The sequence below is a fragment of the Falco punctatus genome (assembly GCF_963210335.1).
Source record: "Falco punctatus genome assembly, contig: scaffold_23, whole genome shotgun sequence".
Classification (NCBI taxonomy): domain Eukaryota; kingdom Metazoa; phylum Chordata; class Aves; order Falconiformes; family Falconidae; genus Falco; species Falco punctatus.
In genome coordinates, this window is record NW_027660078.1 from 2,525,652 (window position 1) to 2,548,007 (window position 22,356).

At 53.8% G+C, this 22,356-nt stretch overlaps 1 protein-coding gene across 1 annotated transcript; it reads right to left on the minus strand.

The window, feature by feature from the left end:
- Nucleotides 1–9,452: 9,452 nt before the first annotated feature.
- LOC308058091 (vigilin-like) lies at nt 9,453–15,018 on the minus strand (the record flags this gene model as incomplete). The annotated part of the gene is made up of 6 exons (XM_080412097.1): nt 14,723–15,018; nt 13,650–13,804; nt 13,098–13,313; nt 11,240–11,446; nt 10,547–10,762; nt 9,453–9,701 (listed from the first exon to the last, which is right to left on the minus strand). Exons 1-6 carry the CDS (start codon nt 14,796–14,798, stop codon nt 9,453–9,455), a joined length of 1,119 nt encoding a protein of 372 aa, XP_080268223.1. The 5' UTR covers nt 14,799–15,018.
- Between the last annotated feature and the right edge of the window lie 7,338 nt (nt 15,019–22,356).

The window sequence follows — 22,356 nt, forward strand, 5'->3', positions numbered from 1 at the left end:
TTTCCTGACAGCACAGTGGGCATCAAAACCAGAGCTCCTCGTTAGGAAGGCAGAGGATGTGCAACCTAAGAAGCCTCTTGGAAAGGGGGACACCCCAAGCTGGCTTTACCTCTAGTAGGCCCGCAGCTAAGCCTGTGCTGGGCACGAGGCCGAGGGGCCTGCTGCCATCGTGGTCAAGAAGAGATGTGTGTGACCTCCCAACATACGGGTGGTCCCTCCCCTGTGTGCCCTTTGTCAGCCGGTTGCCAGGGGAACAGCCCGACTCGTTCCCATAGCAACCGACCAAAGGGCACATGGGGGCGGGGCCACCCCTGTGTTGGCAGGTCACGCACTTCTCTCTTCTTCACCAGGATGGTGCCCCGGGACCGGCTTTACCTCTCGTAGGCCTGCAGCGAAGCCTGTGCTGGGCACGAGGCCGAGGGGCCCCTCTTCCCGCCAGCTGTGCGCGCGTGGCAGCGGCGGTCGGGGTCGCTGGCTGCGCGAGGCGCGGGGCGCAGGTGAGGAGACGCGGCGGGAGGGGGGCGGCCAGCGGCGCTGCCCTCCCTTGGCGGGGCTCGGGGGTCTGCCTGCGCGGCGCCCGTCTGGAGGGGCGGTGCAGGACAGCCCCTTCCCCGGCTCTCCGGGAACTCTCCGGGAAGCCCCTCTGGGGTGCTGAGCAGGTGCTGGTGAGGAGGAAGCAGCTGAGGGGAGCTGCGGGGTGGGGCACACACACACCCCCACCACCCCCCCCATACCCACAAACACCCCCACACCCCGGTCCATCCCTAAAATCCTTCATCAATTCCCACCCGTCCGTCCCTAAACCCCTTCCCCCGCCCCCTCCCCTGCCCCCGTCCCTCTGTCCCTGGCATGGCCCAACTGCCCAGCACCACCAGACCACTCTGGCCCAAACACCATAAGGAAATGGTTCCCACCTGACAATAGCAAGTCGAGGAACATTTTTTTTTTCCTAAATAAAGACATTTTTGCTTCATATGCTGCCCACTACACCAAATTATGTCTTGCTGACTGACTGGATACCCAGCAAAGATGAACTCCACATCAAATCGATCAAATACATCAATCATTGAAACATATCCAAGGTAGTTTCTTGTATTATAATAAAGGACAATAGCATGCAATACGATGAAAGGAAACAGCAGTAGCTATTGTGAGCGATATGATAAAGGAGCAATAGGAGCGAAGCACCAAATTGTCACTGCAAAGCCTTAACGAGACTAAGGAAAGGAGACATCACCAATTCCAACCCCAGCATCACACAGGACCACCCTTTGTCTGGGAGCGCCCTTGCAGCCGGCACCAGCAGTCTCTCGGGAACTGGGAAATTCCCCTGGAGAAGGTGCCAGAAAGGAATCCTCTTGCTGCTTCTCAACCTGCCCTGGCAGACATATGATGCACATCATAAAAGTTCTGCTCCCTGCTTTCTGTGGTGAAAAATTGACCAAAAGCTTTTGCACTCATGCAGAGCCAAAAAAACACATTTTGGGAAAGCGCAGCATGGCTCCCCTGGAGAAGGTGCCAGGAAGGAATTCTCTTGCTGCTTCTCACCCTGCCCTGGCAGACGTGTGAGGCACAGCACAAACATTCTGCTCCCTGCTCTCTGGGGTGAGAAAAATTTACACGGCACATTTGCAATAATACACAGACCCAAGAAGTCACCTTGGAAAGTAAAAATGCAACACTGCTCCCCTGGAGAAGGTGCAAGGAAGGAGTTCTCTTGCTGTTTCTCACCCTCCCCTTGCAGCCATGTAAGGAACAGCACAAAAGTTCTGCTCCCTGCTTTCTGCTCTGAGAAAAAGAAAATTGACCACTCATACATGGAATCATTCACATTCCAAAAGAAGCCACCTTGGGAACGTGCAGCACTGCTCCCCTGGAGGAGGTTCCAGGAATGAATTCTCTTGCTGCTTTTCACCCTGCCCTGGTAGCCCTGTCAGGCACAGAACAAAAGTTCTGCTCCCTGCTTTCTGTGGTGAGAAAATTGACTCAAACCTTTTGCACTCATGCAGAGCCAAACAAAAAAATACGTCTTGGAAAAGTGCAGCACTGCTCCCCTGGAGAAGGTGACAGGGAGGAATTCTCTGGCTGTTTCTCACCCTGACTTGGAAGCCATGTGATGAGGCACAGCACAAAAGTTTGGCTCCCGGCTTCCTGTGGTGAGAAAATTGACCATAAACTTGTGCCCTCACGCAGAACCAGAGCTCACCTTGTGAAAGTGCAGCACTGTTCCCCTGGAGAAGGTGACAGGAAGGAATCCTCTTGCTGGTTCTCACTCTGTCCTTGCAGCCTTGTGAGGCACATCAGAAAAGTGCTGCTCCCTGCTTTCTAAAGTCAGCAAAATTGACCGTTCATAGTTGCACTCATGTAGAGACAAGACTTTCTTACTCAAAAGCAAAACCCAGAAAGCCACGTAGCCGTGGGAAACCCTTTATCCTTCCGTGTGGCTGGTGACTTCCCATGGCTCTTCCACAAGGCAGGAGAAACAACCATGAATTTGGAAGCCCACGTAAATTCAAGTACACTTAGTCCTCTGACAGTCACTACTTATGGGCCAGCAGTCCTCTCACCCCTCCACAGATTTGCCTCTTAGTGCTCTAGTAGTCATCCTCCCAGGAGGGACCACAAGTCCTCCATACCTACCTACCAACTCACCAGAAATGAGTCAGACCACACCAGAAGTGACACTGCCTGACCTGCAGGAGATATATTAGACCAGTAAGGATGGTTTCAAGACAGAAAAAACACCACCATCCACCAGCACAGCAGAAAAACAACCAGAAGAAACTTCACACACAAACCAATGGCCCCCATCCAAACCCTGCAAAGGCCAAAAAGCTGAGAAAAGGCACTCTCCACAAAAAAAAAACAACACACAGAACACAAGATCACACTACCATTCCCCCAGGAACCCAGGTCAGCAAACCCACATTCTGTCCATAACAATAACACGCTTTAACACTTTACTCGCTTAACCAGTGGCATACCATAACCTTGTAATCCTGAGAGACATCCCTGCGCTGCTCCACACGTCACCAAAAGCTGGGGCTGAGGAAGGCTGCTTTGGGGCCCGTCGAGGGAACCAGCTCCCCTGGGCTGCTCTGCGGCCACCGGCTGCCGTTGCTGTCGCGCCTGTCTCAGTGCTGCTCTGCAGTCGGCCGTCACCTCCCCGCGGGACACTCCCCAGCGCAGCACACGTCTGCACTGGCTCTCCCTGGGGACAAAGATCACAAGCGAGGGATGGGCATGGCTTTGCCCCCAGCCCCAGGCTGCCACCAGAGAGACCTGCCACCCCCGCCCCAGCTGTGCGATGTGGGCACCACGTACAGCTGCAGATGTGGGTCAGGGCAGCTGTGGGCAGGGGGCAAGCCCCGTGGCGATGCCCCCGGCACTGGCAGCAGGCAGAGCTGGGGAGAGCGAGGGGCAGCCCAGGGCAGCCGGCAGCTGGCGGCGGGGCCCGTCAGGGTGCAGCACCCTCAGCAATGCCCGGCTCCGTGCGCCTCGGCCCCAGGGCTGCAGCGCAGGGCTGGCCCCAGCTGGGGCTGGGCTGGGAACAGGCAGGCAGGGCCCCTGGCAGCCCCGGCACGCACCTGCTCCCTGCATGGGGCAGCCTGCTCCTTTGCAACCGACCCCGTGGCATCCAGAGAAGAGCCCTGCCCTGGGCCTGAGCCATCGCTGCAGGCAGGAGGCCTTCCTCGGCGTCCGTCCCTCAAACCCCTCCCTCCGGCCCCCACGGTCCGTCCCTAAAACACTTCCCCTCGCCCCCAGCCCCTGCGAGCGGGGAATCCGCCTCCCCAGCTGTGAGCCCGGGCGGCGCAAGCCCCCCCAGATGTGGTTCCTGGAAGAAACACCATCCCACCATGCCCGCAGGCAAACCGCTATCCCTATGGACACAATGGGGGCAGCCGGCAGGGGGGTTGGGGGTGGGGGGGTGGGGGTGAGGGGGTGTCACTCTCGGGGCTATCCTAGTGAGCAACACTCAGAGAGGCCAAAAACTGGAGTGCAGGGTTGATGCCGGCATTAGAGCCGGCTGCAAGCGAAAGGCAGTCAATGGGCATGGGCGCTGCTGGGAGGGAAAGCGCCACGTCAGGACGGTCGGGAATCTCGGCTGGCTGGGAGGGAGCTCCATCGAGCGCTCAGAGTCGAGGCTTGAGATCCTTGCAGCCACGGAGGTTTTTGCACGGAGAGCTGCGCTAAGCAAGGCCCGTTTATCACTTTGGCTGCAACACGAGGGTGCTGCACCCCTGCATGGTGCTTCCCCTGAGCCGACAGAGAACTTTCTCTCCTGGGCTTTGTTCCCTCTGGGACAGCGGCTGTGAGCGAGGCAGGGCTGTCAGATATGCACAGCAGGGGTCGAGGGGCTCAGAACGGATAAACCCCCCGGCCTGCGCCCGGCCCTGCCCCTCTCTTACAGCCGCCATGGCAGTTCCCCTGCAGCTGAATAGAACCATCAACGCTCTGTCTTCAGCGGGGTTTCTTGTACGTAGAAAAAGGGGACAGCACAAAGCGTGACGCAAAGCCAAGAAGGTGGCACCTGCTTTTAAAAAAGAATACATTCAGTACATCACAACAAAATGCGGTGGAACTCACTCTTCCAGTTGGGTTAGGCAGGAGGAAAATGGATTTGGAAAGCAAATAAGAATCGCTCACTTCAAGCTATAAGGTGGCTACTAAACACAGACTCTCCCGTGCATGTCCTGCTCATTAGTTCCGTGCTTTGGAAGTGCCTGTGGTTTCCCTGAAGCACCCTCTCCAGGTTACTCTTCCAAAGGGGTTCCGGGGACATCTGCATAGGGAAGCTGCCTGAAGCAATCACCGTTTGTTATCCTGTCAGGTTTCAGCCAGGGCAGATAGCCTGTGCATGCAGGGACTACAAACTGCAGGCATCGCAACTTGTGGACCCCAAGAAAAAGGGGGTACACGATATGAATTTACGGTACAAGGCTGTCACTGAAGCAAGCCATGTGAAGTGGAATATAGTACTTCTAGCAACAGTGAAATAGTGTACATTAAAAGAGTATTCATCTATATACAAAAAAGTCATGAAAACTTTTTTTCAGGACATTTCTCAAGATCTTGAGAAATAGACCTCTGTTTACTGGTAAGGGAAGAAGAAGTAAGAAACTAAAAAGTGTCCATCCCAATACACACACCACCACCACAAACACCACCACCCGCCCCCAAATTACCTCAGGTGAACCGCGGCCTTTTGAAAAAGGGCCAGCATCTAAAGCGTATGTAGTGACCTGGAACAACGTTGCTGCATATTTGGGATCCAGATGATGCAGGGCAGCGTGAGGATTGCTAACATGGACAGAACAGCGGGACTTACTTTGCCTCTTTATTTCGGTAGCTAGGTAAATAGCTAAGGATCGAGGCTCTTGTGGCGAGGTGTCTGCTTACCCTTGAGCAAACAGTACTTCAGTAAGTGCAAAACCAAACCTGCAACATTGGGAACGGCAGTTTCCTGCTGACACGCATTTTTTTCCAAAAGGCAGGTGTCTGCTTCCTATCCGGGGCCATCTTTGTGCACGCTAAAAATAGTTCATGCACTTAGTGCAGTGTTCAGAGTTTTGAGAGATGGACAGCAGTGTCTGGATACACCTGGGCTTCTTGACCTTCCTGAATTTTTTCAGCGGTTGATCTCAAAAAGCTTTTCTTCTCTCCTTTTCTCTTCTGGTGTGCTTTCAGCCTCTTCTCCAGAGACCTGTTTTCCCTTTCTGTTTCTTTGCTTTTCATTTTCCTGAAACGAAAGACCCTGCAAACCTTGACATTCCACAGTGTTTATTAGAGAGGTAAAACCACGATCAACTGGAATCAGTTCTCATTTTAAACAAAGGGAGCTCATTTTACCTTCTTTCCTCTGAAAGGCTCATCAGCTGTTCCGGGTCTACCGAGGAGTCTGCTGTGCTCTCGGGGGTGGTTGGAGGCAAAGGTACAAGTGCCTGAACCGGAAAGGTTGAAGTTGAAAGGTGGCAAGACACCTGGAGTAGTAAGCTACCGTTTTCCAAATTGCTACCTTAGCTCCTCAAATGAGATCCCTTTGGTTGCTTTGCATTATCCATATTTTGCACGGTCGCAAGATAGGCTTCAGGAGCTCTGATGAATTGGGATGATGGGCTGCCCCTTCTTGCGGGCTGGGGCACCACAAACTGGAGGGGCCTTGGAGGGTAGGACAGACCCTTGCCAGCTTCATTCTGCTGGGCTTGCTTCTGCCTTCCTGGGACACGGTTCTGCCGTTATCCCTTGGGCAGCATTATCCCATTCTGGGGCGTGAGCCTTTTATTTTTAAATCTGCGATTTTGTATTTGACTTCTTGTAGGTATTTAGATTGATTAAGCGCATTCCCAATGCATCTGAGAAACAACCTTTCTGGTTTTTCTTCTCTATCATTAGAGGGTGGGAAAAGTCAAACAGACAAGAGATCCAATGGCAGGAGGAGGCACAGCAGCTGCTTGGCCCTATCAGAAACTACTGTCATACATGAGAAACGTGTCAGTGTTTCTTGGCCTGACATCCCTCTACTATTTCTGATTTCACCACCATAGCTGCCCCTGCTTCTTTGTAGAGGATGAACAGAGAGGGTGCTGTGTGCAAGAAGTCTTTTGCCTGGGGCTCTGCGTTTGCTTCACCTGCACGGCTCCTTTGATCTTCCAAACGCACCCATGGAACACAAAAGCACGTGCAGCAAAGTGACCTCGTGGAAGTGGACAACACCTAAACCAAAATCCACCAGCAGCACAATAAGGAATTGGACCAGAAGCCCCAGATTTTGAAAACCCTCAGCCCCTCCTCATACCTGTGCACCTGTCCACAGGTGCTGGCACCTCCTCAGCTGATGGAGGGGAGGGGCCGGCCACCTCCTCCCCAAAGATGTCCCCGCAGTTTTCAATCACAAACTGCACCAGCACGTTCCCCTGCACACATCAAAGCCTTGGCCTCAGCCTACGAGTTTTCTCCCTTTGAGCCTCCCAGTTCTCCCTGCCATCCCCCTGGGGAGGGAGGGAGGGAGGGAGCGAGCAGCTGTGTGTTGCACAGCTGGCGGCCCCGCTTGAACCACAGCAGCCTATGAGCAACAGTTAGCTGGTTGATGGTGAGAGTGCTCATCCTTCGTCCTCCATCAGGGTGCGGGCGTCTCCCGTATCACACTGGGACGCACAAAAGCCTCAGCAGTCCGGCTGCTGTTGGAGCTGCTGGAAAAGCTTTTTGGGCGAGCCGACCTATTTGTAGTGGCCAGCGTGGCAGTTTGCTTTATACCGTTGCCCTGAGCGTGGGCATCTGGAGAAACTGCCCATCAGTCAGTGTGCAGGGATGACGGCCGCAGGGGACAGCGAGCTGCAGGTGATGGTCAGCGGCGGCACCGTGTCTGCCTGCGTGTTGTCCCGGCTCTGAGCTAATGGCGCTGCTCCCCAGTGGAGCATCCATCGAGCCTGAGCACAGGCTGTGTCTTAGCCAGAATCCGAGCAGGAGCTGAGGGGACAGTGACACCTCCAGAGGTGCCATCCGGCCCCCACCTCCCTGTGTGACTGTGCTGTGAGTCATAAAGCTCAGCCGTGATGCCCACTGGCAAGGAGTCTGGGCCAAGGGATGATCCCAAAGTCCTCCCCTAGGACGCACCACCAAACAATATCTGCCCAGTCCCCAATTATCACATGGCAGACGTAGTCAGAAGAGAGGAAAGATCATTTTATTGAGGACAGCAGCTGCGGGCTGCGGGGGTGGCGGCTACCCAGGAGCCCCAGGGCTTCAGGCAGGAAAACAGCACCTGCAACAATAAGAGCCAGGAAGCACTGCTAAAGCCACAAAGCCAGGACGAGGCGTGACTTGGTTGCCCTTGCTTTGGGGAACGCTTTACAAAGTGCCTTGCCTCAGCACTCCCGCCCAAAGGACTGGTTCTCTTCATTTACTCCAGCAGCCTCGGCAGACAATAAAAGCCTTACACAAGCGGCCTGCCACAGCAAGAAAGGATCTTCCTGACTTGCCGTTCGGTTCTCAAATGTTACGTTACTGCCTGTGGAACAGGGTTTAATAGGCTGTATTCCCAAGGCCTCTGACTCCCCTTTACTGACCTGGGGCCCCGCGTTCGTGCTTTTCCCAAATGACATTCGTTCTAGTGTTTGGTCCACAGTTCCCCATTCTAATATCTAATAGTGCATTCCACCACTTCATACGTCGACTTTTCAATCGCTTCGTCCGTCTCTGGCCGGCCCCCTCGCGGGGAACACGGAAACGCAGATCGGGACCCCCCACTCACTTCACAGTTGAACTGTGTCTCTCACACACATCACACTTGCCGGGCAGCCCTCAGCCACACAGGCGGCATGTTACATACAACTCTAGGAATGCTGACAGTTTGCGTTAGCACACAAAGTACGTGTTTCAATGAACAATTGCCAAAAACCAAGTTCTAATTTTTTCTGGCCCTAAGCAGGGCCCTAAGCAGGGGCCCCTCTGCTCTGTTGCCCCTTCTTGCCCCAGTTTCTTACTGGAACTAGTAACTCCAGCTCATCAGTTCCTTGACCATGGCTTCAATCTGTTCCTGAGCCACATGCACATCTTCTGTAGGCCCTTCCAAAGTGATGTTATCCTCTCCTCCAGTGAATTTGATGCGAACCTTGAGGTGAAAGACAATGAATCTCTTAAGAATTTGCCAAGATCCAAGCCAGGCCAATACCCTTGGTCAGGCCTACACCATCGATCCCTGCCACTAAGAGATGCGCCTCTTCCCAAAAAGCCCAAACAAAATCCCCACAATTTCCCAAGTCAGTAACTTAACGATGTCAGCCATATGGCAGTGCCTAGAGCCCAAGGCTCTGGTGCTGTCCCGGTTTCTGCAAGGGCTTTGGAGAAGTTTACTCATCTAGCCTTTATCTAGATACCGTCTAACTCACCAGGGAGAAGCCTTGCCGCACTCAGCATTTCCAGGTATCCTGCTACATCAGTTCTCAAAACAGCACCACATAAAGCTTCCTTGGAAGGGCTCAACCCATGACAATAACATAGGATGAGCAGTGTTTGCAGCAGTAAAAGAGAGGGTTCCCTTGAACAGCAAAGATCTGTGTCATTTCCCCCTGGGTTTACCCACGCTAGAATACACCTCTCTCTCCCGTGACGAGTGATCTGGACTAAACCTTTTTCTACGCCGGGGGTGCTAAGCTAACCAGCTCATCCATACCTTTGGCATCTGCTGAGTTATTTTGGCCAGGTTCTGTCCTTTCTTTCCAATAATGAAACGATGAAGCCAAGAGGGGGCAGAGACCGAGGAGACGGTAAAACTGTTGGCCTGAGAGACAGAAAAACAGAGAAGCTGTTTGATGGACAAACTGGAAGAGGCCTTCCCAACAATTCAGTTCCAATTCCCATGCTGCACCTCCGGTATTGACTTCTAAGCTGCACCTCTAATGGCCCAAGAGAGAGCACCCCCGCTACAGCCGTCAGTGCTCACAAATGTATCTTCATGGGACCTTCAAAGGAGGCCTAGCCCATCTTGTAAGTACCTTTGCAAAGACTTCAGTCAATGCTTGCCCCAGTTTTTCAGGCTCGCCTCGCAGTATCAGCGTCTCCGAGCTACTGTCAATGGGTGGGATCTCAACAGAGACTCCAGTCTTCTCCAAGATCTCCTGCAGGGAATTCCCCTTGGGGCCGATGACATACTTGTGCTGGGACTTCTTCACCTCCACTGCAATAGTAGTAGTCTTCTTTTTCTGTAGGGGCAGAGACACTGAGGTGTCAATCACAAGGGGGCGGGGAAGGACAAGAGCGACAGGAAGAGGCACAAGATGCAGTCAGACTCTGCACCCAGCAAAGAGCAAAGCCAAGCTGAGCACAGTGGCTCGGCAGTACCCTAGCACCCCTTGGGCCCCTGCCTACAGAAAGCCTTGTGCTCAAAAATTCACAGGGGAAGTACAAAACTAGCATGCTGTGTCAAGCTCCCTGGGACACGGCATGGAAGAGACCACACACACACACAGGCATGTCGTTGTCGTCCCCCCCGTCCCCCCGTTGGACAACAGGGTTCAACTCCCAGCCGTCTCCCAGGCAGTGCTGTGATGCAACACTGTGCAGGCTATAAGCCGATTGTTGAAATCCAGACCGGTACAAATACAGACCTAACCACGAGGAAAAACAGCCCAGCAACCCACAACAAGGATATTCACAGCAGCGTTGGCTGTGGGAAATAAACTGGAGTGACATTCGCTCTTCAGCAACTTCTACTTAGGTAGCAACTTTGATACTGTCAGCTGGCCACCGCTGTAGACTTCACACTTCTTTCCTTCCTTAGTAGCCCCGGTGTGAACAAGAGCCAGGGGAGCTCTTGGTGGCCTGCTAATTCCCACGGTACAGAAAAGCGAGAAATCTGTCACCTCCCGGATAGTATCAGCCCGGCTCCCACTCTGCCGAGTGAGGAAACGGTAGGATTCGGGGTCATGTACTGCAAGGGCTGCTGAGCCAGATGCAACGGAGGGATGCACAAAAGTAGAACAAGAAGGGAAGAGTGCCTAGGAGCAGGTGCCAGGGGAAGGTGGGAAGCTTTATGGACCATGCGTACCTTCTCCTCATAGATCTTCTTAACTCGAGCCACAGCCTGGGCTAGTCGCTCCTTTTCTCCGGTGAAGACTATCTCGGTCTTGTTGACACTGGGTGGAGGAATGTTGATGCGCGTCCCTGTGTCCTGCATGAGCTCCCTCACCAGCTTGTTGTAAGGGCCAGCAATGAAAGGGTGGTACACTTTCTCCACGTCCAGCCGCTCCACGGCACCCTTATCCTGGAAGAGCCCACAACAGACCTTGGTGGGAACTGCCCTCTATATTACAGTCTCTGCCAGGCACAGCTAAGTTCCCAGGGGTGTCCTGCCTGACACTCTGGCCCAAGCAACCTTCTCAGTTGGCGGGCTTGTAGATCTCCACCTCTTTCAATCTACAAATACGGTTGCTGCTGCTGCTCCTTGTTTACGATATTCACCCCTGTGATCTCCTGCCTTATCTCAGCTGGCACCTAAGACGCATCGCTTCAACTATCAAATGCTTGTTTTGGCTTCAGAGATGGACAAAACGCAGCACAAGAAGTTTCAGGACCTGGCAGCGGTGCTCACACAGCCAGCGAGTGGCACAGCATACGTCTCCGTTCAGGCTAACGTTAGCCACTGACTGTAGCCACGGTGGCTGCAAACTCCGACTACACCACGGGGAAGCAAAATGGCTGAGCAGCCAATGCCATGAGAGAGATCACAGTACTGAGGTACCTGCTCAGCGGAGATAAGCAGGATCTCGTGCCGGGCCTTCTCAATCCCTTCTTTAGTGCCGCTGATCTTGATCTGGTTGCTGGGGTCATCTGGGCGGGGGACCTGCATTTTGGTTGCAGTTTTGAGCTTCAGGTCCTGCAGCTTCGCACCCTTCTTTCCAATGACAAAACGGTGGTGCTCCTTGGGGATGGCAACTGTTGCCGAAGCCTGCAGCAGAAGAACCAAGCATCTGTGAAAAGCCTTGCCTGCACTGGCAGATCCACAGGAACAGAGCCAGGGAAAGCAAGGTAGACGCTGCTCAGTGGTACTGCTCCTCAGAGCAAACACAACGCCTTCCCAGCACACTCTGTCTGAGGGCTGACACTGTACCAGCTGATCTACAGCGCCTCCGTGCCAGGAGTATAGACCCCACCTTTCCCACAAACCCCTTCTGTTTGCACAGGAGCGGTACCCTGAATTAGCAAAGGCCTTCCGACACAGACGAGGAGGTGCCTCTCCTCCAGTGTAAGACACCAGACAACAACTGAGATGACAGCGCACAGCTGGAGTTTATCTGAACTCTGACACCTGCTGCCAAGGCTACAGAGAACAAGACATACAGTATGACTCCTAGGAAAGAGAAATTCAACACCAGAAACCTACTGCAGGAGGCAGGCAGCTAGCAGATGCTCACCGCTACTTAAGTGCTAAGGTGTCTTCAAGTGTAGCACGTGCTGCTCCTGGGACTGCTTCTAGAAGGCCCCACATGCAAAAGGGGTCCTTCTCAATCTACCATTAAAGGGCTGGTCTATACGAGGGCTTCCTGACTTCTTCCCTTCTCACTGAGTTTGTACAGGTCTGGTAGCTGATGACTGCTATCGTGCTCCTGGTCCCTGTGATTAGGTAACCACTAACAGCAATCAGACAATGAACATTCAAGCTATAATGGAAAAATGAAAGATGAAGAAAAGATCACTCGGTGTGACTTTTCAGCTCTGTGTTCCTGTCCTGAAGCCAGCCAAGCCTAAGAGAAGCTGGAATACAGACACACCTTCCCGACCTGGGGCCAGGGCAGTAGGAGGTATATTTGAGAACAGTGGCTCATGGATCTGTGGCGGCACGACCTGAACTGATTTTTCAGATGCACATTGTGGATGTAGGGTTTTGTTCCTTTCTCTTTCCTCTGGCAGGGTATGACACAGGGGCTGAACAGCACTAAGCAGACATGGTATTAACATCGCATTACCTACCTTTGGCATTATACTTTAAAACACACTGCAACACCTGGCTGCGATACATCCTAACAAGAGCTACCACCTTGACTATGAGCTCAAGAACCTTAAGGTAAGAGATCAAAACCGAGAGGACTGAAGCAACCGAAACAACAGGGTTGTGGCTCCTTACCAGTGTGCCTTGAGCTACACAAGGCAGAACCCTGACCCGAAGCTTTTGGCTTTTGGCAGGACTTCCTTTTCTCTACTTTTCTTTCTCCCAGCCTTCCACGTTCTTCTCTGAAGGGCTTCAGGAAAAGCACAGTCCCGTTCTCACACACTACTAGCTTTGTGTGTGAGGCTCCTGCACCCCCTCCAGCACCAGCACCTCAGCACAAAGTCACTGGTTGCAACTCAAATGTTCCGGAGATCGCAGACTCCACGCTTCATGCAACACCACGGCCTGTAATTACCTTGGAACCCTATTTTAAGCCTCATTCCCATTCCAAATTGCCAATTGGGTGCTTTGAAAACGTATGGCAAAGCTGAATTAGTCATGTAACAACACACCTCTTTGGCTTACAAGCACACGGGCCCAAGGGTCTCAAAGCATTTGCGAGTCTTGGGGAAGAGCAAAGCTGAAGGCAGAAACAGTTAGATGCCCTCACCTGAGTCTGCAGTCGAGCGACAATCTGCTTCCGAGCCTTCGTGACTGCTTCCGGCTTGCCAGAGACCACGATTGAAAGGCCCTGGTCCTTTGCGAGAGACAGCTCCAGGTGAGCTCCCGTCTTCTGCATGATGTCAAGGCAGATCTTGGCCTGCTTGCTTTCTCCCAACCGATCCATGTCCTTGTATTTCCTCTCCTCCAGTGGCACATGGAACACCTGCTCAGCCACGGGACAGACACAAGCAGGGCACAGCAAGGTGTCAGTGTGCTTTTGATTGTCAGTGCCTCCCTCTGCAATCCTCCCTTCAGGCCTGTTCCAGCTGACTGTGCAACAGGGATGCAGAGCTTTGTCTGGGCAGTTTTCAACACATCCCTCCCCCTCCAGAGCTGTCCTAGCATTCAGCCGCAGTCTTCCTTGTGCCCCAGGGCAAAGGACAGCAAAGAGGCAGTTACTCTGGCACACTAAGGGATTTCATACTCCAGGGAAAGCTTCGCTTCACCTACTTTTTGGAGGGATGAAAAGGAGGGAGATAAGACACCCACTCCCACCAACCTGAGTGATGACAGAAGCCTTTATTGGCCGGATTTTGCTCCAGGGCCCAGCAGGTTCCCGGGCAGCTTCCAAACATGGTGCTTTCTCAGGGAGCGCAGGGAAGGCTTCCTCGTAGGTGGGAGGATCCTTCTCTTCTTCCGAGTTTAAAGCTGTTACTGGGGTGAAGCAAACAAGGCCAATGAGATGCTCTCCCCACAGAAACGCCCCCATTCATAGGCAGTGCAACTCTATTGAGGCATCATCAAAGAGGGACAACAAAGGACTTGTGCACTACTATTCACCCTGCTACAGTTATGCTTGTGGAGAGCAGCCGAGTCTGGAGCTCAGCTGAGCTCAGCACAGCACAGACTGCAGTAGGTGCCGCTACGGATGCAGGAAGCAACCGTGCAAGTGAATGGTGGCAGCAAACACAGCACATTATCGCCAGCTTTGTTGAGAGGAGCTTCATCAGGGGACAACAGGCCAAGGAGAAAGAAATCAAAGGGACACAGCAAGGCTGTAGGTCAGAAGGGGACAGGACAGACACATGCCCAGGAAGAAGGCAGAGAGAAGCAGAAGCACTCTAGTTGGGGCAGAGTCCAGGGAAAGCCTGTAGCTTATGTTCGACTCAGCTGGGCACTGGGCTGTGCCAAGCGGGCCAGCTCGCAGCTGGAGAATGGGTGCCGAGACCCATCAGTGAGTCAGCCAATACGGTTATACCGACTTTCCCCAGCACCTGGCTGAGCAGAGGAGGAAGTGACAATCCAGCACACTGATCCCACGAGGCTCTCTTGCAGCCCAATGACCCCTGCTTGCACATGCCCTGCCCCACGGCTGACAGCGTTGCTAGCCAGAGCTCTGTGAAGATCTGAGGCTTGCCTCCGCCTGGCCCTGCACTGTGCAGCACCACCGATGTGCTCCTGTTGGTGGAAAGCCAGAGTCTGGCAGGCCGCCAGCCTAGGAATGGCGAACGCCGTGCCTGGACACTTAGCGGGAGCCGGAGGCATGGAGCGAGCTTGGCTAAGAGCAAGGAACCTTGCCTGCGCAGTCTCTATTTAGAGGCACATCACAGGAACTCAGCTGTGTCTTCTCACCTTTCACCTGCTGCTGCGTCAAGCCACTGCGGTGTTTGGCAAAGCTCTCCTGGCTCAAAACTGCCACCGAGCTCATCGTCGACTTCCCACGCACACACACAATCCGGGTATGCCACTGGAAGAGACAGAGGAGGCAACACTGTTACCAGCACCACTCAAGATGCACACAAGTCACTCCAGGAAGGCAAATGACGTGTTTCCTGAGCACTTTTCCAGCCGGCCTCTTGAGAAGCGCCTACAGGGCCAGTCTGCTGCCCTGTTCTCTTGCTGAACCACACAGAAACTCAGGGGGGATTTTTCCTGACAGCACAGTGGGCATCAAAACCAGAGCTCCTCGTTAGGAAGGCAGAGGATGTGCAACCTAAGAAGCCTCTTGGAAAGGGGGACACCCCAAGCTGGCTTTACCTCTAGTAGGCCCGCAGCTAAGCCTGTGCTGGGCACGAGGCCGAGGGGCCTGCTGCCATCGTGGTCAAGAAGAGATGTGTGTGACCTCCCAACATACGGGTGGTCCCTCCCCTGTGTGCCCTTTGTCAGCCGGTTGCCAGGGGAACAGCCCGACTCGTTCCCATAGCAACCGACCAAAGGGCACATGGGGGCGGGGCCACCCCTGTGTTGGCAGGTCACGCACTTCTCTCTTCTTCACCAGGATGGTGCCCCGGGACCGGCTTTACCTCTCGTAGGCCTGCAGCGAAGCCTGTGCTGGGCACGAGGCCGAGGGGCCCCTCTTCCCGCCAGCTGTGCGCGCGTGGCAGCGGCGGTCGGGGTCGCTGGCTGCGCGAGGCGCGGGGCGCAGGTGAGGAGACGCGGCGGGAGGGGGGCGGCCAGCGGCGCTGCCCTCCCTTGGCGGGGCTCGGGGGTCTGCCTGCGCGGCGCCCGTCTGGAGGGGCGGTGCAGGACAGCCCCTTCCCCGGCTCTCCGGGAACTCTCCGGGAAGCCCCTCTGGGGTGCTGAGCAGGTGCTGGTGAGGAGGAAGCAGCTGAGGGGAGCTGCGGGGTGGGGCACACACACACCCCCACCACCCCCCCCATACCCACAAACACCCCCACACCCCGGTCCATCCCTAAAATCCTTCATCAATTCCCACCCGTCCGTCCCTAAACCCCTTCCCCCGCCCCCTCCCCTGCCCCCGTCCCTCTGTCCCTGGCATGGCCCAACTGCCCAGCACCACCAGACCACTCTGGCCCAAACACCATAAGGAAATGGTTCCCACCTGACAATAGCAAGTCGAGGAACATTTTTTTTTTCCTAAATAAAGACATTTTTGCTTCATATGCTGCCCACTACACCAAATTATGTCTTGCTGACTGACTGGATACCCAGCAAAGATGAACTCCACATCAAATCGATCAAATACATCAATCATTGAAACATATCCAAGGTAGTTTCTTGTATTATAATAAAGGACAATAGCATGCAATACGATGAAAGGAAACAGCAGTAGCTATTGTGAGCGATATGATAAAGGAGCAATAGGAGCGAAGCACCAAATTGTCACTGCAAAGCCTTAACGAGACTAAGGAAAGGAGACATCACCAATTCCAACCCCAGCATCACACAGGACCACCCTTTGTCTGGGAGCGCCCTTGCAGCCGGCACCAGCAGTCTCTCGGGAACTGGGAAATTCCCCTGGAGAAGGTGCCAGAAAGGAATCCTCTTGCTGCTTCTCAACCTGCCCTGGCAGACATATGATGCACATCATAAAAGTTCTGCTCCCTGCTTTCTGTGGTGAAAAATTGACCAAAAGCTTTTGCACTCATGCAGAGCCAAAAAAACACATTTTGGGAAAGCGCAGCATGGCTCCCCTGGAGAAGGTGCCAGGAAGGAATTCTCTTGCTGCTTCTCACCCTGCCCTGGCAGACGTGTGAGGCACAGCACAAACATTCTGCTCCCTGCTCTCTGGGGTGAGAAAAATTTACACGGCACATTTGCAATAATACACAGACCCAAGAAGTCACCTTGGAAAGTAAAAATGCAACACTGCTCCCCTGGAGAAGGTGCAAGGAAGGAGTTCTCTTGCTGTTTCTCACCCTCCCCTTGCAGCCATGTAAGGAACAGCACAAAAGTTCTGCTCCCTGCTTTCTGCTCTGAGAAAAAGAAAATTGACCACTCATACATGGAATCATTCACATTCCAAAAGAAGCCACCTTGGGAACGTGCAGCACTGCTCCCCTGGAGGAGGTTCCAGGAATGAATTCTCTTGCTGCTTTTCACCCTGCCCTGGTAGCCCTGTCAGGCACAGAACAAAAGTTCTGCTCCCTGCTTTCTGTGGTGAGAAAATTGACTCAAACCTTTTGCACTCATGCAGAGCCAAACAAAAAAATACGTCTTGGAAAAGTGCAGCACTGCTCCCCTGGAGAAGGTGACAGGGAGGAATTCTCTGGCTGTTTCTCACCCTGACTTGGAAGCCATGTGATGAGGCACAGCACAAAAGTTTGGCTCCCGGCTTCCTGTGGTGAGAAAATTGACCATAAACTTGTGCCCTCACGCAGAACCAGAGCTCACCTTGTGAAAGTGCAGCACTGTTCCCCTGGAGAAGGTGACAGGAAGGAATCCTCTTGCTGGTTCTCACTCTGTCCTTGCAGCCTTGTGAGGCACATCAGAAAAGTGCTGCTCCCTGCTTTCTAAAGTCAGCAAAATTGACCGTTCATAGTTGCACTCATGTAGAGACAAGACTTTCTTACTCAAAAGCAAAACCCAGAAAGCCACGTAGCCGTGGGAAACCCTTTATCCTTCCGTGTGGCTGGTGACTTCCCATGGCTCTTCCACAAGGCAGGAGAAACAACCATGAATTTGGAAGCCCACGTAAATTCAAGTACACTTAGTCCTCTGACAGTCACTACTTATGGGCCAGCAGTCCTCTCACCCCTCCACAGATTTGCCTCTTAGTGCTCTAGTAGTCATCCTCCCAGGAGGGACCACAAGTCCTCCATACCTACCTACCAACTCACCAGAAATGAGTCAGACCACACCAGAAGTGACACTGCCTGACCTGCAGGAGATATATTAGACCAGTAAGGATGGTTTCAAGACAGAAAAAACACCACCATCCACCAGCACAGCAGAAAAACAACCAGAAGAAACTTCACACACAAACCAATGGCCCCCATCCAAACCCTGCAAAGGCCAAAAAGCTGAGAAAAGGCACTCTCCACAAAAAAAAAACAACACACAGAACACAAGATCACACTACCATTCCCCCAGGAACCCAGGTCAGCAAACCCACATTCTGTCCATAACAATAACACGCTTTAACACTTTACTCGCTTAACCAGTGGCATACCATAACCTTGTAATCCTGAGAGACATCCCTGCGCTGCTCCACACGTCACCAAAAGCTGGGGCTGAGGAAGGCTGCTTTGGGGCCCGTCGAGGGAACCAGCTCCCCTGGGCTGCTCTGCGGCCACCGGCTGCCGTTGCTGTCGCGCCTGTCTCAGTGCTGCTCTGCAGTCGGCCGTCACCTCCCCGCGGGACACTCCCCAGCGCAGCACACGTCTGCACTGGCTCTCCCTGGGGACAAAGATCACAAGCGAGGGATGGGCATGGCTTTGCCCCCAGCCCCAGGCTGCCACCAGAGAGACCTGCCACCCCCGCCCCAGCTGTGCGATGTGGGCACCACGTACAGCTGCAGATGTGGGTCAGGGCAGCTGTGGGCAGGGGGCAAGCCCCGTGGCGATGCCCCCGGCACTGGCAGCAGGCAGAGCTGGGGAGAGCGAGGGGCAGCCCAGGGCAGCCGGCAGCTGGCGGCGGGGCCCGTCAGGGTGCAGCACCCTCAGCAATGCCCGGCTCCGTGCGCCTCGGCCCCAGGGCTGCAGCGCAGGGCTGGCCCCAGCTGGGGCTGGGCTGGGAACAGGCAGGCAGGGCCCCTGGCAGCCCCGGCACGCACCTGCTCCCTGCATGGGGCAGCCTGCTCCTTTGCAACCGACCCCGTGGCATCCAGAGAAGAGCCCTGCCCTGGGCCTGAGCCATCGCTGCAGGCAGGAGGCCTTCCTCGGCGTCCGTCCCTCAAACCCCTCCCTCCGGCCCCCACGGTCCGTCCCTAAAACACTTCCCCTCGCCCCCAGCCCCTGCGAGCGGGGAATCCGCCTCCCCAGCTGTGAGCCCGGGCGGCGCAAGCCCCCCCAGATGTGGTTCCTGGAAGAAACACCATCCCACCATGCCCGCAGGCAAACCGCTATCCCTATGGACACAATGGGGGCAGCCGGCAGGGGGGTTGGGGGTGGGGGGGTGGGGGTGAGGGGGTGTCACTCTCGGGGCTATCCTAGTGAGCAACACTCAGAGAGGCAAAAAACTGGAGTGCAGGGTTGATGCCGGCATTAGAGCCGGCTGCAAGCGAAAGGCAGTCAATGGGCATGGGCGCTGCTGGGAGGGAAAGCGCCACGTCAGGACGGTCGGGAATCTCGGCTGGCTGGGAGGGAGCTCCATCGAGCGCTCAGAGTCGAGGCTTGAGATCCTTGCAGCCACGGAGGTTTTTGCACGGAGAGCTGCGCTAAGCAAGGCCCGTTTATCACTTTGGCTGCAACACGAGGGTGCTGCACCCCTGCATGGTGCTTCCCCTGAGCCGACAGAGAACTTTCTCTCCTGGGCTTTGTTCCCTCTGGGACAGCGGCTGTGAGCGAGGCAGGGCTGTCAGATATGCACAGCAGGGGTCGAGGGGCTCAGAACGGATAAACCCCCCGGCCTGCGCCCGGCCCTGCCCCTCTCTTACAGCCGCCATGGCAGTTCCCCTGCAGCTGAATAGAACCATCAACGCTCTGTCTTCAGCGGGGTTTCTTGTACGTAGAAAAAGGGGACAGCACAAAGCGTGACGCAAAGCCAAGAAGGTGGCACCTGCTTTTAAAAAAGAATACATTCAGTACATCACAACAAAATGCGGTGGAACTCACTCTTCCAGTTGGGTTAGGCAGGAGGAAAATGGATTTGGAAAGCAAATAAGAATCGCTCACTTCAAGCTATAAGGTGGCTACTAAACACAGACTCTCCCGTGCATGTCCTGCTCATTAGTTCCGTGCTTTGGAAGTGCCTGTGGTTTCCCTGAAGCACCCTCTCCAGGTTACTCTTCCAAAGGGGTTCCGGGGACATCTGCATAGGGAAGCTGCCTGAAGCAATCACCGTTTGTTATCCTGTCAGGTTTCAGCCAGGGCAGATAGCCTGTGCATGCAGGGACTACAAACTGCAGGCATCGCAACTTGTGGACCCCAAGAAAAAGGGGGTACACGATATGAATTTACGGTACAAGGCTGTCACTGAAGCAAGCCATGTGAAGTGGAATATAGTACTTCTAGCAACAGTGAAATAGTGTACATTAAAAGAGTATTCATCTATATACAAAAAAGTCATGAAAACTTTTTTTCAGGACATTTCTCAAGATCTTGAGAAATAGACCTCTGTTTACTGGTAAGGGAAGAAGAAGTAAGAAACTAAAAAGTGTCCATCCCAATACACACACCACCACCACAAACACCACCACCCGCCCCCAAATTACCTCAGGTGAACCGCGGCCTTTTGAAAAAGGGCCAGCATCTAAAGCGTATGTAGTGACCTGGAACAACGTTGCTGCATATTTGGGATCCAGATGATGCAGGGCAGCGTGAGGATTGCTAACATGGACAGAACAGCGGGACTTACTTTGCCTCTTTATTTCGGTAGCTAGGTAAATAGCTAAGGATCGAGGCTCTTGTGGCGAGGTGTCTGCTTACCCTTGAGCAAACAGTACTTCAGTAAGTGCAAAACCAAACCTGCAACATTGGGAACGGCAGTTTCCTGCTGACACGCATTTTTTTCCAAAAGGCAGGTGTCTGCTTCCTATCCGGGGCCATCTTTGTGCACGCTAAAAATAGTTCATGCACTTAGTGCAGTGTTCAGAGTTTTGAGAGATGGACAGCAGTGTCTGGATACACCTGGGCTTCTTGACCTTCCTGAATTTTTTCAGCGGTTGATCTCGAAAAGCTTTTCTTCTCTCCTTTTCTCTTCTGGTGTGCTTTCAGCCTCTTCTCCAGAGACCTGTTTTCCCTTTCTGTTTCTTTGCTTTTCATTTTCCTGAAACGAAAGACCCTGCAAACCTTGACATTCCACAGTGTTTATTAGAGAGGTAAAACCACGATCAACTGGAATCAGTTCTCATTTTAAACAAAGGGAGCTCATTTTACCTTCTTTCCTCTGAAAGGCTCATCAGCTGTTCCGGGTCTACCGAGGAGTCTGCTGTGCTCTCGGGGGTGGTTGGAGGCAAAGGTACAAGTGCCTGAACCGGAAAGGTTGAAGTTGAAAGGTGGCAAGACACCTGGAGTAGTAAGCTACCGTTTTCCAAATTGCTACCTTAGCTCCTCAAATGAGATCCCTTTGGTTGCTTTGCATTATCCATATTTTGCACGGTCGCAAGATAGGCTTCAGGAGCTCTGATGAATTGGGATGATGGGCTGCCCCTTCTTGCGGGCTGGGGCACCACAAACTGGAGGGGCCTTGGAGGGTAGGACAGACCCTTGCCAGCTTCGTTCTGCTGGGCTTGCTTCTGCCTTCCTGGGACACGGTTCTGCCGTTATCCCTTGGGCAGCATTATCCCATTCTGGGGCGTGAGCCTTTTATTTTTAAATCTGCGATTTTGTATTTGACTTCTTGTAGGTATTTAGATTGATTAAGTGCATTCCCAATGCATCTGAGAAACAACCTTTCTGGTTTTTCTTCTCTATCATTAGAGGGTGGGAAAAGTCAAACAGACAAGAGATCCAATGGCAGGAGGAGGCACAGCAGCTGCTTGGCCCTATCAGAAACTACTGTCATACATGAGAAACGTGTCAGTGTTTCTTGGCCTGACATCCCTCTACTATTTCTGATTTCACCACCATAGCTGCCCCTGCTTCTTTGTAGAGGATGAACAGAGAGGGTGCTGTGTGCAAGAAGTCTTTTGCCTGGGGCTCTGCGTTTGCTTCACCTGCACGGCTCCTTTGATCTTCCAAACGCACCCATGGAACACAAAAGCACGTGCAGCAAAGTGACCTCGTGGAAGTGGACAACACCTAAACCAAAATCCACCAGCAGCACAATAAGGAATTGGACCAGAAGCCCCAGATTTTGAAAACCCTCAGCCCCTCCTCATACCTGTGCACCTGTCCACAGGTGCTGGCACCTCCTCAGCTGATGGAGGGGAGGGGCCGGCCACCTCCTCCCCAAAGATGTCCCCGCAGTTTTCAATCACAAACTGCACCAGCACGTTCCCCTGCACACATCAAAGCCTTGGCCTCAGCCTACGAGTTTTCTCCCTTTGAGCCTCCCAGTTCTCCCTGCCATCCCCCTGGGGAGGGAGGGAGGGAGGGAGCGAGCAGCTGTGTGTTGCACAGCTGGCGGCCCCGCTTGAACCACAGCAGCCTATGAGCAACAGTTAGCTGGTTGATGGTGAGAGTGCTCATCCTTCGTCCTCCATCAGGGTGCGGGCGTCTCCCGTATCACACTGGGACGCACAAAAGCCTCAGCAGTCCGGCTGCTGTTGGAGCTGCTGGAAAAGCTTTTTGGGCGAGCCGACCTATTTGTAGTGGCCAGCGTGGCAGTTTGCTTTATACCGTTGCCCTGAGCGTGGGCATCTGGAGAAACTGCCCATCAGTCAGTGTGCAGGGATGACGGCCGCAGGGGACAGCGAGCTGCAG